At 34.7% G+C, this 17,654-nt stretch overlaps 1 protein-coding gene across 1 annotated transcript; it reads right to left on the reverse strand.

Annotated features, from left to right (window-relative positions):
• Positions 1 to 4,043: 4,043 nt before the first annotated feature.
• On the reverse strand, positions 4,044 to 12,272 carry LOC140450307 (uncharacterized). Its single transcript, XM_072543862.1, has 2 exons — positions 12,115 to 12,272; positions 4,044 to 5,744 (listed from the first exon to the last, which is right to left on the reverse strand). Exon 2 carries the CDS (start codon positions 5,679 to 5,681, stop codon positions 4,218 to 4,220), a length of 1,464 nt encoding a protein of 487 aa, XP_072399963.1. The 5' UTR covers positions 5,682 to 5,744; positions 12,115 to 12,272; the 3' UTR covers positions 4,044 to 4,217.
• Positions 12,273 to 17,654: the final 5,382 nt, after the last annotated feature.

Here is a 17,654-nt window from a genome sequence, read left to right on the forward strand (position 1 = left end):
CTTATTCCTAGAGCGAACAGTGACAGTAGCGGGCATAAAATATCGAGGGCATCACTACAGCCAAACAAGACATCTTATCAAAATTCTGCAATAATACGAAATGTGAGGTATTGTGCATCTAGGAAACCCACAGAGACCTAACTGCAGCGAGACCGAAAGTCTCCGGTATGAAACTGATTGTGGACATACCACACAATAAGCTTGGGAGCGCGGTATTTGTAAAAACTCAAACCATAGTCTCATCTATGGGAATAACAAATTTACACAGTATAGAGATAATAACCACTGAGATCGGAAAATACACAATAACCTCGGTATACAAGCCCCCAAACCAGCCTTTTATATTTTTACCCCCAACTAACTTCCAATCACAACCCAATCAGCTTTTACTGGGAGACTTTAACAGTCACAATTTACTCTGGGGCTATGCAGATTCGGACGCAAATGAAGACGCAGTAGAAGGATGGGCTGAAACGATTGGCCTTACGTTAATCCATGATCCTAAACTTCCACCATCTTTTCAGAGCAAAGTTTAGAAAAGAAGATATAACCTGAATATCTGTTTTTCAAGTAATAACCTCGAAGACCGATGTACCAAAGTAGTAGAGGGCCCCATATCAAAAACTCAGCATAGACAAATTGGTATAAATATCTTTCCAATTGTCAGACCACCAGCTATTCCATTCAAAAGGAGATTAATCTTTAAAAAGGCAAACTGTCAAAAATATACAGACATGCTAGATTATGAGCTGCTACGTCTTGAACTAAATGTAGAGAATTACGAAAAATTTGTAGATGTACTTAAAAATGTGTCTACAAAAGCTATCCCCAGAGGATGTAGACAACAATATGTTCCCGGGATGTCCAGTGAGTCCAAAGAACTAATGAGAACATACGAAACCCTCTATTCCACTGACCCTTTTAGCCAAGAAACGGTTGACTGCGGAGCAGTAGTACTCCAACAGCTAAGTCAAGCCAGATAGAAAAAGTGGATTGAGACCCTGGAAAAAATGGACATGACACATAGTAGCAAAATAGCATGGAACCTTGTATAAAAACTTAGCGGTGATCCAAAAGAACATAAACTACCTTGCAAGGTTACAGCAAACCAAGTCGCTCCTCAACTCCTTATGAATGGAAGAACTACGATATAAGGACCCAAACACTAGAAGTAGATTGGATTAGGAACCTAGAAACTTCTTTTACACTAAAAAAACTTCACGACGGTATAAACAGGTTAAAAAACGGGAAGGCTGCAGGTGTGAATGATATATGCAGTGAACAAATAAAGCATCTAGGCCAAAGAGCAAAAAACTGGTTCTTGCAACTTTATAACACGTGCTTCAAAGCCTGCGAAATTCCAAAATCATGGAAGAAATCCAAAGTACTAGCCTTGTTAAAACTAGGAAAGAACCCAGAAAATTTCAGTAGCTACAGACCTATTTCGCTGTTGTGTTACTCTTCAAATTATAAGAGAGACTTATACTTGCCAGAAAAAAAAAAATGTCGACAAGCACCTCATCCCACAACAAGGGGGATTCAGACCCGGCAAATCTTGCACCGGTCAAGTCCTCGCACTAACATAACTCATTGAAGAGGGCTTTGAAGAAAACTTATAACAAGTGCTGCTTTTGTAGATTTGACAGCAGCCTATGACACAGTAAGGCACAAAACATTGCTCCGCAAATTATACGACACTGTCAATGACCACCATCTGGTATCGTATATTTCTTACTGCAAAACAGACGTTTTTTCATTATGCTGGAGGGTAAAGTAAGAAGGTGCAGAGTTCAAAAAACGGCCTCCCACAGGGAAGTGTTTTAGCACCAATTCTTCAATATATACAAACGTCCAACCTACGCCGACCGAAACCAAGCACTTCCTCTATGCTGAAGATATTGAAATATGTGCTCAAGGAAATAGTTTTGAAGAAGTGGAGGAGAAACTAGAAACTGCCTTAAAAACAACGACAACTACCTAAAGAATTGCCTGAGACCCAATCCCTCTAAAACCCAAGTCTGCGCTTTCCACTTTCGCGCAAAGGAAGCCAAGCGAAAAGTCCAAATTGCGTGGAATGGTAGTACATTAGAACACACAAACCGGTAACTCTGGACCGGTCCCTCACCTACAGACAACATTGCATAAAAACGAGAGGAAAAGTAGAAAGCTAAATGGGGTGGACGTCCTGGCGTTTTAGGAACAACGGCACAGGCACTGTGTTTCTCAACTGCTGAATATACGTGCCCCGTTTGGGACAGATCTGCCCACACTAAACAAGTTGATACTGCGCTAAATGAGACATGCAGGATAGTAACGAGTTGCATGAAACCAACTCCATTCTCAAATCTATATAAATTGATATAAGGTTGAATGCTCGAATAAATGAACTTTGATAAAATGAAAGGCAGATATGGAGCACTGTTTTATTAATTAAATCTTGCCCAAGTACTCTCGCTTCCTAGAGCATCTTCAGAGGCATTTCGTCAAATTTTGGACTATCCAACAATTGCAGAATGTCCCTGAATATCTTCTAGGAAACGAAAATACTTGGGCAAGATTAATTTATTAAAACAGTGCTCGATATCTGCCTTTCATTTTATCAAAAAAAATCTATATAAAGCAATGGGTTTTCCAGAACCCTCAACACGCAGAGGCGTTGCAGATCACATAGAGAAAATTAAACAGATTGCGGACGAGCAGCATGCCCTATACAAAGCTCGAACATCACGAAAGCGACTAAAATCCAGAAAAGCTTCCTTGGAACAGTGCAGGATGAACCGCGCCTGAGTATTTTCCTCTTCCTCAGGTTCAATGAACCAGCCAGTCCCTAGACTTTAAAACGTGGAAAACTATGAATAGGACAAGAACGGGAGTCGCTCCAGTAAAATCAAACATGGCAAAATGGGGAAAAATCGACCAAGATGATGTGAACTGTGACTGTGGAGAAACACAGAATATGGAACATCTTCTTACATGCAGAAACTGTCCTCATCGATGTACCCTCGAAGATTTGTGGCTGGCCAACAAAGATGGAACTGACGTAGCCCGATACTGGGCCGAAATTGTATTAATGACATGTCCGGGCACGATAAAGAAAAGTAAGCCACCTAATACTACAGCACATTGTCAACCGTTAGACCACGACATCATTAAAAACTTTAAATCAATGTAGAGAAAAATTTTGATAAGAAGAATGTTATCATCTATAGATTGTTCTTTATCGACGGCTGAACTGGAGAAGTCCATAACGACAGCTAACGCCTTAATTTGGATTGTGACAGCATGGAGACGTTTTAACCAAAATAGTTGAAAAGTGTTTCATTAGGTGTGGTTTTTCAAAAAACGATAGAAATGGAGAAGAAATTGTGGAAAATCTTGAGTTACAAGAGCTTTATCATTGTCAACCTTTTGAGAAAGTCATGGAGTTGAAAATTTTTTGAACTACCTAGAGATTGATTACACGGGTATTGCAGCCATATTAATGGAAAATCCTTAAGTAAACTAAGCTAGTTATGTTAGTGATTTCAAAGAAAACGAACAGGTGTACAATCTTTCGGACAATGAAAGTGACGATGAACTATAAATTACTACAACTGTAAGTAATCTAAATGATGCTTATCTAAAATTAAGGGAATTAATAAGAATTATTTTTTATATATAAAGGTAATGCAAGAGAAAGTCAAAAAATATTTGATGTAATTCTAAACGTTAAGTTAGAAATTGTAAAAAATCATGTTCAAAACAAAAAAAACCAAAATTGATGATTTTTTTAAGAAGTAATACCTACCTTTTTTACACTAGTATTTTATTTGTGTATATGCTTATGCAAATATGTACGAAAATGTATAATTAAAGATCAAGCAAATCAAAACCTCTTTTTATTTCAATTGATTTCTAAAGTATTGATTTTGCTAATTAGAGTGGCTATGATGATTATCAAACATCTTAATAGAGATGACACTTAAAGAAGAGGAAAAAACTTTTATGTGTACTCTTATAAGACTTTGGACAAGTTACTGTTACACATAAGGGTTTTCTCAATGGATTTTTAAATAAAAACTAATGATTACAGTATTTTATTAGTTATTGCATTATAACAAGTTTTATCCTTGGAATTAAGTACTATTAACGTCAGCTGCACTAATTCTAGTTTCGTCTGCATCATTTTCATTATCACTAGAGTCTGTTCTGTTATTTGCAGTAAATTTTCACTATTTCTATAGTATAGTACTATCAATATCAGCTGAAACACTATTAATTTCTCCTGCCTTGTGTTCATCACCACCAGAATATGTTCTGTTATTTACGTCAAGTTGTTTATCATCTGTATGAACTAGATCAGTATCAGAATTGTACACAGCATTATTTATGTCAGATGAAACAGTTTTAGTTTGTACTGCTTCATGTCGATCACCATCAAAATCTGCTCCTTTATGTTCAAGAAGTTGTTGGTTATTTGTAGGAAGTAATTCAATACTCGTATTTTCCATAGGATAATTAATATTGACTGAAACAGTATCAGCTTTAACACGTTCATTGGTGCTTAAATCTGCTGCTTTTTCTGAAGCAAGTTGTCTAGAGTCTGTATCTCTATTGTGATTAAATTCTCTTAAATTTAATGAAACGTCATTTAAACTAAAACTAATTATTTCACCAGATTCACACCTGCTAGTCAAAATATTTGCAGCACCAACTGCTGAAGGCGAAGTTTCCACAATTTGTTTAGAAGAATTTGTACTTCCTTTATGGCCAACGTCACTACTGTCATGTTCGGAATTTGATGACTGATGTGGTATTGGTTGAATGGTGGGTGTTTCAGAATATGTGTTTAGATCACGAAGAACAACGTCTGAAAATGATGTTTCTGCAATTTCGTTACTGACGTTTACACCTTTTTCATATCCAACATCGTCGTTAACATAGTTATGTTCAAAATGCATTGCTTCGTTTGGTTTTAAGTGATGTTTGAAAGATGATCCGGAAGGTTGGTCTAGATTCCAACCAATTTCTAAACCACTGACTTCGTCATCTGAACCAAGTATTTCGGCGTTCTTACTACCTGTGTCAAATCTAACTCCTGAATATCCACCAGAATCGCTATAATCTTTGGATATATTTTTGCCATAATCTTCTTGAGATGATGTTCCTGCAATTTCTTTAGTAGAATACACAGAGCTTTTATCAATATTTTTGTGAAATACGTCATCATCTATATTAAGCTTAGCTCCTGTGTATCCACTGAAATCAAAACCGCTTGGTCCAACAGAACCGCTGTGACTTTTGGAGCCATTTTCACCAACAAATTCTGAAAAGGACGTTTCTGCAATGTCTCCAGTAGAATGCACAGTAGCCTTATGTTCAATATTATTGTCAACTATAATTGTAGGCTCTGCAGAATTCATCGATGCATTTAGTTGTGGATAATGGACACTTTCAATAGCGGACGTACTGGCAATATTATCTTGACTGAAACCTTTATTATCATATCCATAAGAAGCGTGTTGAAGACTGCTGTTAAATATATCATTGGAAGTGCCTTTTACATTGTTTTGTGTTCCTGTTTGATCTTGTAGTCCCTCATCACAACCACAGCGGTCGAGACACATAACGACCGAAAATATTATTATTCCCATTATGCCCAGGAGAATGACACCTAATATCCATATCGGTACGTCAAGCATTGTTCTTTTATAGCAGTCTTCAATTTAGTGGTATCTTGGTCCAAGCAAGAAAAGTTTATTAATCTGAAAAAATAAAAAAATTAGAAAATGTGGAAAATGTACTATTGATTTATGTTAGCAAAGCAAAATTTGGTCATTTATAAAAAATAGAGCAATTAATTCTAAAAATTATTTAGGTAAAAGCAAAATATTGTTCATTGCTGTAGCATTATAATCTAATTTCACAACTGAGTGTTAGCCAATTTACTAATAATAATAATAAAAGTAGGTAATAATCGCAATTCATTTTATAACTTCATATTAATCTGAAGCTATTTTCTTGTGGCATTAAATACTATTTAAACGTCTCGATGGGAATAACCACAATATATTTATTAAAAAAAGGAACTTTATAAAATGTTTAGACAACGATTTCTGAATTAGAAGTCGAAACGCCAATAAAGTTTCTTTTTTAATAAATATATTGTGGTTATTCCCATCGAGACGTTTATAATTTTATTTAAAATCATAAAATAATTTTTTTATAAATTAAACATAAACTTTTCAAACATTTTCAAACAATAATTTTAATTATGTCAATCACTTTGCAAATCCGATTGATTGTCCTTATTGTTGGTGAGCAACGACTTATAGAAGAGATGATACTGGGAAGGAATAAGGCCTTTATTGCACAGCTCTTCTAAATCCTTATATTTTTCCTCTTTTATTGGCCTTGGTTCTTCATATGCCGTTGTTACGTTTGTCATAGAAAATTTCCTAGTTTCTTTTCGGATAACCTATTTAATATTTAATTTAATCTATTTCTTAAACGGCACAAAACAAAACTATCAGAAAGAAAGCCCACTGGAACATCTTATAGCAGGGCTCTTGGGTTCAATAAGGAAAATGCGCAGAAATTTTATCAACTCCTGGAGGATTTGTACGTTAAAAATGAATTTACTCTTGATAGAATCTATAACGTAGACGAGAGCGGAATTAGTGTGATGCAGTCTAAAATACCCAAAGTTATAGGCCTTAAAGGTAAAAGGCAGATTGCTGCTCTGACATCAGGAGAACGTGGAGCCCTTATAACGATTGTTGCTTGTATGAATGCCACTGGCTAATTCGTACCTCCTTTAGCGATTTTTCCGAGAAAAAATATGAGTGAACAATTAAAAAAAGGAGCGCCATCAGGAACAATTTTTGCAGTGCATCCTTCAGTTTGGATTCGAATCAACTCCTTTACTCAATGGTTTAAGCACTTTATCGACTTTGTCCATCCTACAAAGGAGAAACCTGTGCTGTTACTCTCAGATGACCATTATAGCCACACTCAAAATATTAAAGTGATCGATTTGGCAAGAACACACCATGTTACCATTGTGTCCAAACCACCTCACTCCTCACAAAAACTTCAACCTTTGGACAAAAGTTTCATGGGTTGTCTCAAAACTTATTACAGTGAGGAAATAAGGCAGTTGTTAAGAAATAATGAAAGGCTACTTACAGCTTATGATGTAATGGAGCTCTTTGGCAAAGCATACATTAAATGTCAAACAGCTGAAATTGCAATCAATGGGTTTAAAGCCACAGGAATATACCCACTCAACAAGGAGCTGTTTTCTGATGCCGAATATATCGAAGAAGAAAACAAAATGCGAGATTCATCTTTCTATGAATCCATGTCAAAGTAAAAAACGGCAGGTAATGAAAGCTCTACAGCGATCAGTGAAAAATGTATTATGACGATGAATGAATCACAAGTTAATGCAGAGTTTGACCCGGATAAACCGTCAATATCTTCGGCAGGTCAAAGTAATCCTGTGTTACCATCTACATCTGACAATCCTCCTAGTCCAAAATCGTCTATGATAAGCCCGTTTGAAATTACTCCTATTCCAAAAATCAAAAAAAGGACCACTAATAGGTGACGTAAACGCTTAAGTTCAACAATCATCACAGCTTCTCTTATAAATTCAAGATGATGGAATCTAAAAAAGCTAAAGAAGACATGAAAACCTGATCAAAGTTTCAAAGGCAACCGTGGAATAAAAGGTTGTTCGACAGCAGGACCTTCTAGAAAGGGAAAGGGATAGTAAAAAGATGTCTAAATTTTAAGAAACAAGAATCAGATACCGAAGATGAAATCAGTGTCTCTTCTGGAACATCTGAATTGGACATTATTCCAGCAATGTCACTATCTAAAGAAGATGACGCTTTGTGCATGTTTTGTGACAGAAAATATTCGGAAGATTGTAAAGGCAAACTTTGGGTCTTGTGCATTATGTGTTCGTTGTGGGCTCATGTGGATTGTGCTAAGGTTGATAAGGATGTGTACATGTGCGATTTTTGCAGTTAAATTAATAATTGTGCTAAATATTTTTGTATATTTTATGTTTTATATTGGAAATTGTTGCAATATACGTCTATTTAGAAAGTAGATAGTAGAAAGGCGAGTACAGGCTTTAAAGAACGCAACAACATTTCGTTCAAATCCATTTGTGGAAAAAGTGGGGCTGTTAATCAGCAAGAAGCCAACCAATGGAAAAAAAAATTTCGAGGAGATGATTCAGGATATAGATGAAAGAGATATCTTTAATATTGACGAGACGGGTCTTTTTTATAAATGCGCTCCTGACAAAACACTGGCATTTAAAAACGAAAAATGTCACAGAGAAAATTTTGTCAACGAAGATGAAGATGTTCGGTCAGAGAGTGCGGCCGAAGGAACAAACCATATTACGCAACTTAGACTGTACTTTGAAAGTAAAAATGACGTAAGTCACTCTATTTTTAGTTCACTTAACATCTTAGAATCTGTTGTCACTACCGAGAAGCTAAATTTTAAAAAGCAGCTAAAAATTTCGGATTTCTTTGAAAAAAAATAGTCTTTAATGATGCGTTCTCACTGGGCATTTTTTATCGGCCAAGATTTGGCAGAAAATACCAATGATAACACCTGCAAATGATAAAAATCGATAAAACTTGACCAATTTTTATAGCTTTCAAATGTTTTAATTGGTATTCTTTACCGAATTTTGTTGGCCTTTTTTTTTTCGGTTGGCAAAATTCGATCAAGAATAGAAACGAAAATATCTGCAAGCGATGCAAGTGGTCAACTATTGTTGAATTTTATCGTTTGCAGATGTTTTTGAAGGTATCTTTTTTTTTTGGATACATTTTTAATTCGAATTTTTGGATAATTCGAATTTTTTTGACGGTCCCCTGAGATTCGAATTATCCAAGTTTCACTGTATTGTGATTTGAATTGAAATTTAAATATCTGTTGTGTATTATTATATTCCGTTTACATGGTAAATGTTATTGTCTCTTCTCTATCGTTTATATAATTTAGGAATGTGTCCAACAACTCTGATCCATGAGGCCATATTGAGAATACATCATCTACATTATCTCCACCATACTGTGGGTTTTAAATTTTGTTTAGAAATAATATTGGTTTCAGAATCTTCCATAAATATATCGGCTAATAATGGAGATAAACTAGAGCCCATTGCTAGACCAAAATTTTGTTTATAGAATTCATTATTTAGTTGAAAATATGTATTATCAGTACATAATATTAATAACTCTATTATAGCTGATATGTTTAGTCTTGTTCTAGTTGCCAATGTATCATCATTCTCTAATTTTGTCTTGACTATATTTAAAGTCTTATCTAATGGCACATTCGTAAATAAACTATTTATGTCAAAACTTACAAAGTATTATTTGAATTAATTTCAATTTTTGATAATTTATTTAAAAAATGTTGTGTATTTTTTATAAATGTGTCGTTTTTATTTGTAAATGGTTTTAAAATATTTAATAAAAATGTTGATAGTTCACTACAAGGAGAATTCATGGTACTACAAATGGGTCTAAGTGGTATATTGGTTCTATGAACTTTCGGTACTCCATAAAAATGAGGGGTCTTACTGTAATGAGGTGTAATTAATCTTCTCTGATAACTTGTTAAACAGAATGTAGTAGGATCTGGTTACCCATATTGAAAGAGGAAGTTATTTAAAAGAAAATACCAGTATTAGTAAGTCAGTAACATAGAGGATACATCATTTATGTTTTTTAAATAACAAACATACAAAAACAGAATTTGGTGTTTATTAAAGGTAAACTAAATGCACGACCAAATACTTACCATGTCGGGATGATTATGAGGTTTTTTTCCTGGCTTTTCCCTCATAATTTACTATGGAATCACTAATAGGAGAATTTTACTGTCACCATGACATGTATTTGTCTTTTTAAAGACCAATTACATGCTATGATTTTTTTCTGACGGATATTCTCAAGTTAAAGTTGATTCTAGTTGATATTAGGCGATATATTTATGGAAAATTTTGAAACATATTATTTCTAAACAAAATTTTAAACTCACAGTATGGTGAAGATATGTAGATAATGTATTGTCAATATGGCCTCATGGATCAGAGTTGTTGGATACATTCCTGAATGATATAAACGATAAAGAAGAGACAATAACATTTACCATGGAAAACGAATATAATAACACACTACCTTTTCTGGATGTTTTAATCTCTAAGAACGATACTGGATATGAGACGCAGGTGTATAGAAAACCAACACACACCAACAGATATTTAAATTAGAAATCAAATCACAATATCAATATTAAAGAGGGAATCATTAAATCCTTATACGATAAAGTCAAAATTGCTTGTTTTAACGAAAATTAGTTTTTTGAGGAAAAACATTTGTTAACATCTGTTTTAATAAAAAATGATTATCCTTTATCATTTATAAATAGGGAATTTTCAACAATCGGCCGAATAGAATAGAACAACTTAGAACGAGATCCTACAGCAGACACAAGGAATAATACGAGGAAGGTAACAATACCATACATAAAAAGATTATCAGAAAAACTTAAAAAAAATAGAAAATAAATTCAACATTTTAACAAAATTCAAAACAACAAACACATTGAGATCTATTTTATCTAAAACTAAACCTAATAATGGAGAAGAAAGAACAAAGAATTATATTTATAAAATACCTTGTGGATGCGATCAGTTTTATTTAGGTGAAACATCAAGGCCATTAAATGTTAGAATAAGTGAGCATCAATTTTATATTAAAAATAGAGAATTTGATAGATCTCAAATATGTAAACACGCATGGGAAAATGAAAATAGGGTTCAAGGGAATGACTCAAGTATAGTCCTAAAAGAAACAGATGGTAAAAAAAGAAAAATTAAGTGGCTCTAATTATGCTAAATGAGACCAATTGTGTCGCAAATTCCTCGGCAGAATGCAGTAGGATCTGGTTAACCAAATTAAAAGAGGAAGTCAATAAAAGGAAAATACCACTATTAGTAAGTCAGTAACAAATCGAGGATACATCATTTAAGATTTTTAAATAACAAACATAAAAAATAAGAATTTGGTGTTTATTGAGAGCAAAATAAATATACCAACCATCTCGGGATAGTATTCTGAGGTTTTTTCCTGGTTTTTCCCTCATAACTTACTATGGAATCACTAACAGCAGAATTTTACTGTCATCATGGCATGTGATTGTCTTTTTAATGGATATTCTCAAGTTAAAGTTGATTTCATGTAATCGAATGAACTATGTTACAAGTAAAGTCGTCCCAGGAACGCAACTCAACAATATTGGCAATATCAGTTTAAAGTCTTCTACTTTAAAATGTATAATATATGTTTGAATTATCAATATAAATTACTCAGATAAAATTAAATTAGAAGAATTTTTCACCAAGTAACAGAAAACAAAATTTGTTTAATTTATTTATGTTTGTATTTTGAGAACGATTTCCGAAGTGGAGATTGAAATGCCAATAAAATCATTTTACCTTCAATTGTGGCTTATTCTCAATAAAATAGTAATTACTTTAAAATGCCACAAGAAAATAGCTTGAGGACAATATCAAAAAAAAAATAATACCGTTTTGACTTTAGTTAAAAGATTATGTATTGTTAAAACGAGGGATTCTGCAAAAGTTATAGCAATATAAGTATAGTTAGGATGATTTGTTGTTATTGTGAGTTGGCAACAAGTGACAAGTGCGTGGGCTTGTCAGTTCACGTTGTCAGAAGAACTTGTTTATTAAAAGGAATAAATGTTATAAAACTTAACATACAAATATTGTTTATCTTGACAACATATATCTCCCATATTATAACAGGCACTACTTTTATAATATGGAAAGCTGACATAGTTGGATACAAAAATGAAATAAATGAATGATATTGGTATGTTGTTGATGTAATGGTAACAGACCAAAGTATATTTGCCACATAATGATATATTGATAAGGTTTTTATAACGAAAACACTATAGATTTGATTTTCACTTCCACTGGCACAATCTGATTGTTAATTAAATCTTTAATTTTTAGTTTGCTCTATATATTTTATTTATAATTGAATAAACTTAATATAAACTTACCTTTTCAATATGTGATACGGAAAACCAAGGTAATTGTTGATTTGAAACTGCGTCTAGACGTACCGTTTAAGTGTCACCGTTCATTCTACATTAATAGCCACTAATAAATGACACCTAATATTCATTTGTTAAAATTGGAACTAAACTATTCTTAATGGGATATTTTAGGAACGATAAAAAGGAATTACCATGTTTGTTACAATATTATTGAATAAGATGTTCTTCATGAGAAGTTATATATTTATTAAATTGATTTTTGTTTATAACCTTTAATTTATACTTATTTTTCACAATTTTAATTATAAATAAATAGGAGTGCATTGCAGTTTTTTCTACAGCTATTCTAGACAGTATTGAAGTTAAATTTGGTAAATGAATTCTATTCAAAAATCAATCGAGATCAATTGCAACACCTTGTAAAGGTGGTATTCCTGCCGATTTTTTGAAAATTATCGCTCCTCGGAATAAGTCCATACTTCCTCCACTAATACACGAAAATCAAATGCTCCTCTCACAGCCTCGTATTGACACGGCTGTCATAAAAGTTTTCTCAAAACAAGCTGTTCTTACTCATACCATACCACAATCTAATTCATTAGATTCAGTCGAACCTGCCTTTTCTTCTGTTACCGTTGCCCTACCGTTCGTAAAGGGCCTAGTAACAACAGCACTTGCAGTACCCCACAGTATTCCGGCTTTGATGGCTCAGTCTGTCTTGCCGCCTCATGATATGATAAACGTCAATATAATGTGCCCATCTCCGTTGTTTCGCTCAGGTTCAAACTTTTGCTAACCAAACCACGCACCCAGTGACTTTTCATACTTTAAAAAATTCTAAAAATATTGACAATATCTTGTTAAATGCCAATAACTTAGAAAAGTTGCACATACTTTATTCTCAACTATGATCGCTTCTGAACATTCACGGTTTCCAACTCTATAAAATATATTTAAATTCTCGTGCCTTTTCAAATAAATGTGATATGGTCTCCACTTCAGAAGTCAATCTTGACTTAGTTAATAGCTTCTCTCAGGTCCTAGGTATTAACAAGACACCTTATCGAGACGATTTCTTTTTTAAGCCGCCTGTTTGTAAAGAGGCGCCTCCCTTAACAAAAAGAAAATTATGTGCATATGTTTCTCGGATGTATGACTCCTTAGGAAAACGCTTATATATATTTGGTTTTTTATAACGTCTTACGACGTTGTCCGACTCCCAAACGCCACTGTATTCTGTCTTGAGTTAGGTCTTCGTCCAGATTTCGAGCGCTAATCGCTAATCGCTTTCCTAACTCCCAGGTTTCAGCTCTGTGGTGGTCTTCCTCGTTTCCTCTTCTCTGGGGGTTGCCACATCATCGTTTTTTTAGGCAATCTTTCGTCCCCCATTCGGCTCACATGCCCATACCATATGAGCTGTTTTCTCTCAATATCCTCAACTATAGTGCTCTCTATACCCATTTGTTGTTTTATCACTTCATTCCGTATTCTGTCGGCTCTTAATATTCTCATCGATCTTCTGATGGCATCCATTTCCATCGCTTCGACCTTTTTCTTATATTTTTCGGTTATTCTCCATGTCTCAGCTTCATAAAGTAGGCTAGTTTTAACCATTGTCTCATAGATGTTCCATTTTCTTTTCTTTGATATTTCTTTACTCCATAGAACTCCGTTCAAACATGCTATAGCTCTTCGTGCTTGTACAATTTGATGTTCTATTTCTCGTTCGTCTTTTCCACTACGGTCGAAGATGACGCCCAGGTATTTATATTCGTTGCATGGATTTATTTTTTGATTGTCATCGATATCGAGTTGTTCTGCTTCAGCTCCAATTGAGAGGTATTTTGTCTTTTCTAAATTGATATTTAATCCCCATTTCTGGTATTCTTTAATTAGTTTTCTAAGCATGTATTCCATGTCATCTTTGTCATTTGAGATCACCACCTGATCATCTGCAAACTGTAAAGTATATATGTAATCCTGATCGTTCAATTGTATACCCATTCCTTTGACTTTCCTTTTCCATTGTTTCAGAGCTGCAGAGATATAAATCTTAAATAGAGTCGGAGAGATACAACATCCTTGTCTGAGACCCTTAGTAACTGCAAATTTTTCAGCTAAGAGGTTTCCGAATTTCATTTGGGAGTTTGAACCATAATATAGATCTTTGAGAGCACTAACCAATGTTTGATGTATGTTTGATGTGCCCAGGACTTCCCATAGTTTATTTAGCGGGACTGTGTCATATGCCTTATCAAGATCTACAAAAGTCATATGTAACTCTCTATTTGTCATAATTTTCTTTTTTATAATTTGTTTAAGACAGAAGATGTTATCTGTACATGAACGACCTGCTCTAAATCCTCCTTGTTCTTTGTCTTCAGACGATTGATAATCTTCCTCTATCAGGTCCCGTAGTATTCGACCGTATAGTCGACTCATTGAGCTTGTGACCGATATCCCTCTATAGTTTTTACAATTTCTCCTGTCACCTTTTTTATATATTGGGGTCATATATGCTGATTTCCATTCATCTGGTGTTGGATGTCCATTAATATATTCGTTAAATATCACCGTGATCATTCTGTGTAATTTCTCTGAGCCATTCTTTATTAATTCCGTAGTTACTCCCTCTGGTCCACTTGCTTTTCCATTCTTCATCCCTGCTATAGCTTTTTAAACTATGTTAATATCTATGGTAATATGCTCTCCCAGAATTTCGATTCTTGATGAATTCATATCTTCTTTAAATTCGTCTCTGTTCTCATTTAATAGATGTTTGTAATAATGTGTCCAATCCTCTGGATTTATGGGATTTAGAATCACTTTCTCGTTAGTCGGCTTCTTAACAGAGTTTATAAACTTCACGCCTCAGTGCATTGTCATCCTTCAATATAAGATTCTATCTCTCTGCACCTTCTATCACATATCTCATTTTTGGAGGTCATAATTATCTTTCTAGTTTTCTTCTCCATTTCATTGTATCGGTCTTTGTCTGCGTCATCTTTTGTATTCAACCACTTATGGTATAATCTTTTCTTTTCTGTTACCGCATTTTCATTCTTCATTCCACCAAAGCTTGTTACTAATTTTATTTTGTTTGATTCCTAAGACCTCCTGTGCTGTTTGATGAATACTTGATATTATGTTCTCATATATGCATTTGGTATCTGTTAGTGTTTCTTCAAGTTTGGAGTCCATTCGAGTCTTATATAGTGTGTGCTCTTATATAGTATAGGAAAACACTTATGTTTTATAGTACATTCTAAACGTTTCTTACAACGACTCTGGTCATTGCCCTTAGACAAGGACAATGAAGTACTGGATGACCTATTGATATCGGAGTGGAGATCAGTATTGGATACATATTAATCAATATATTAAATTGCATTTCCCAAGTGCCTGACACTTCCACTGCTTGTATCGGATATGCTACTACGATAAAGTAGGAGTAAATGTAACATCGCTACTGATCCTTTAAAGATAGGTCATGCTATACTAATCAAAGATGAAGAGACTCACCCACTCGTCACCGCAAAGGTCATCGCATTGCTCCCAGACAAAAATTCTCTTGCTTAAACAGATGTATCCACATCTAATAGCGAATACCTTAGGTTAACAAAGAAAGTACCTAGGTTACCCTTTAACCAATAGTAACGCTTTCAGCCAGATATATAGCTTCTTATTTCTATAAGTTAGACTTTAGTTTCTCTAGATTTTAAATAGTTCTTAGTTATCTTGTTGGTTTTCGAACAGGTGGTTCATTGGGTGAGCAGCTGAATATTAAAAGCCAAAGTGTACTTTTATCAACGATATCTACCAGAAAAGGCAATAGTACTTTTAACCAACATAACGAACGCAATTCTTAGATGCAGGATCTTCCCAAATCGATGGAAGGAAGCCTACGTTATCATGATTCCGAAGCCAGGAAAGAATACCATGTTTCCGCAAAAGCAATAAGCTTACTGTGCGCAGTAAGCAAGATTGTAGACAGAATAATACTAAGAAGACTACAAGCTGATACATACGAAATAGTACCAATACCAGAAGCTCAGTTCAGATTTAGAGCAGAACACTCTAGCGAATTACAAATACTTAGACTGACACAATACACAACAGCTGGATTTAACGAAAAAAAGTACACAGGAGCAGCATTCCTGAATGTAAGCAAAGACTTAGACAGAGTCTGGCATAACGGCCTACTATATAAAATGAGAGGATACGGATACAGTGAGGCCATGACGAGACTGAACTCTTCGTACTTGAGCAACCGAAGCTTCAGGGTACGAATAGGACAAGTACTATCTGAACACAGAGCTCTGGAGGCTGGAGTGCCACAGGGAGCAGTCCTCTCACCCCTACTGTAGACAATATACACCGCAGTTGTTCCAAGAACACCAGGAACACTACTCAGCATTTATGCAGACGACACAGCGATTGCGGCCAAACATAGAAACTTAGAAGTAGCGGTCAACAATCTACAGACAGCATTGGATAACATTGAAGAATAGTGTATCCAATAAAACAAAGCAATCAAATCGGAGAAGATACAAGCAATCATATTAATAAAGAAAAGAGAAGCCCTAGAGGAACAGCTGTTAGTGCAAGATAATCCCATCGAATCAAAAAGAGAAGCGAAATACCTAAGAGTCACTATGGACTAAGGCTTAACCTTCATGCAACACGTGGACACAACCATCCAAAAAACATTAACAGCCAGAGCAGCAATAAGAAAACTCACAGGTAGAAAAAGCAAACTACGCATAAAGACGACAATTCAAATAAAAAGAAAATACAAGCAGCCCACAATAACATACTCAGAGAAGCGGAAAATGTACCCAGATACGTCGTTGAACGCTTTCTGTTTAGAGAATTGTAACAAGTAAAAGTGGTAGATAAAATGGCAGAAAAAGGGATAATTAGGTTTGAAGAATTAGAGACCGATCCAGCGAGAGATAATAAGATATGATGTGTTCCATCGATGAAGCACAAAAGTCCAAAACAGCAAGTCCTGGCAAACACATAACAATGAGATAATTCGTAGCTCTACCAACAGAAGAAGCCCCAGCACGCAGCACTGGAAATTTTATTAATTGATGTTAAAGTTAAAAAGTAATAATAATTATAAATTAATAAAGGCTTTGGCCACAAAAAAAAATCAAAAAATACTAACAAAAAGGCGACAACCAAAAATATTAACAAAACCCCAAAACCTGGACACGAAGGGCTCACATCCTCAGGCACCGAGTCGCCGAACCTACTAGGAGGTAGTGAGGGTTGCCAAAGTCTTGACTTACACTGGCTGTTGATATTTGGTCCCAAATATTTTATGGAAGTTACCTGTTCTATTATTTGTCTCTTGGCATACAAATGTACGTTTGTTGGTAGCTTTGAAAATACCAGAATTTTAGTTTTGGGAACATTTAGATGTAAACCGAACATTTTGCTATCGCGCATTTATTATATTTCGTAGTTCTTGTGCGTTTAGAACGGTATCATCTGCGTACCTGAAGTCTATGCTGGTTCTGTTAATCTTGTTTTCA

Source organism: Diabrotica undecimpunctata, chromosome 9, assembly GCF_040954645.1.
Source record: "Diabrotica undecimpunctata isolate CICGRU chromosome 9, icDiaUnde3, whole genome shotgun sequence".
In the NCBI taxonomy this organism is placed as follows: domain Eukaryota; kingdom Metazoa; phylum Arthropoda; class Insecta; order Coleoptera; family Chrysomelidae; genus Diabrotica; species Diabrotica undecimpunctata.

Bases quoted from the DNA above. Each gene is read 5' to 3' on its own strand.
- LOC140450307 (XM_072543862.1), bottom strand. From the start codon at position 5,681: ATGCTTGACGTACCGATATGGATATTAGGTGTCATTCTCCTGGGCATA.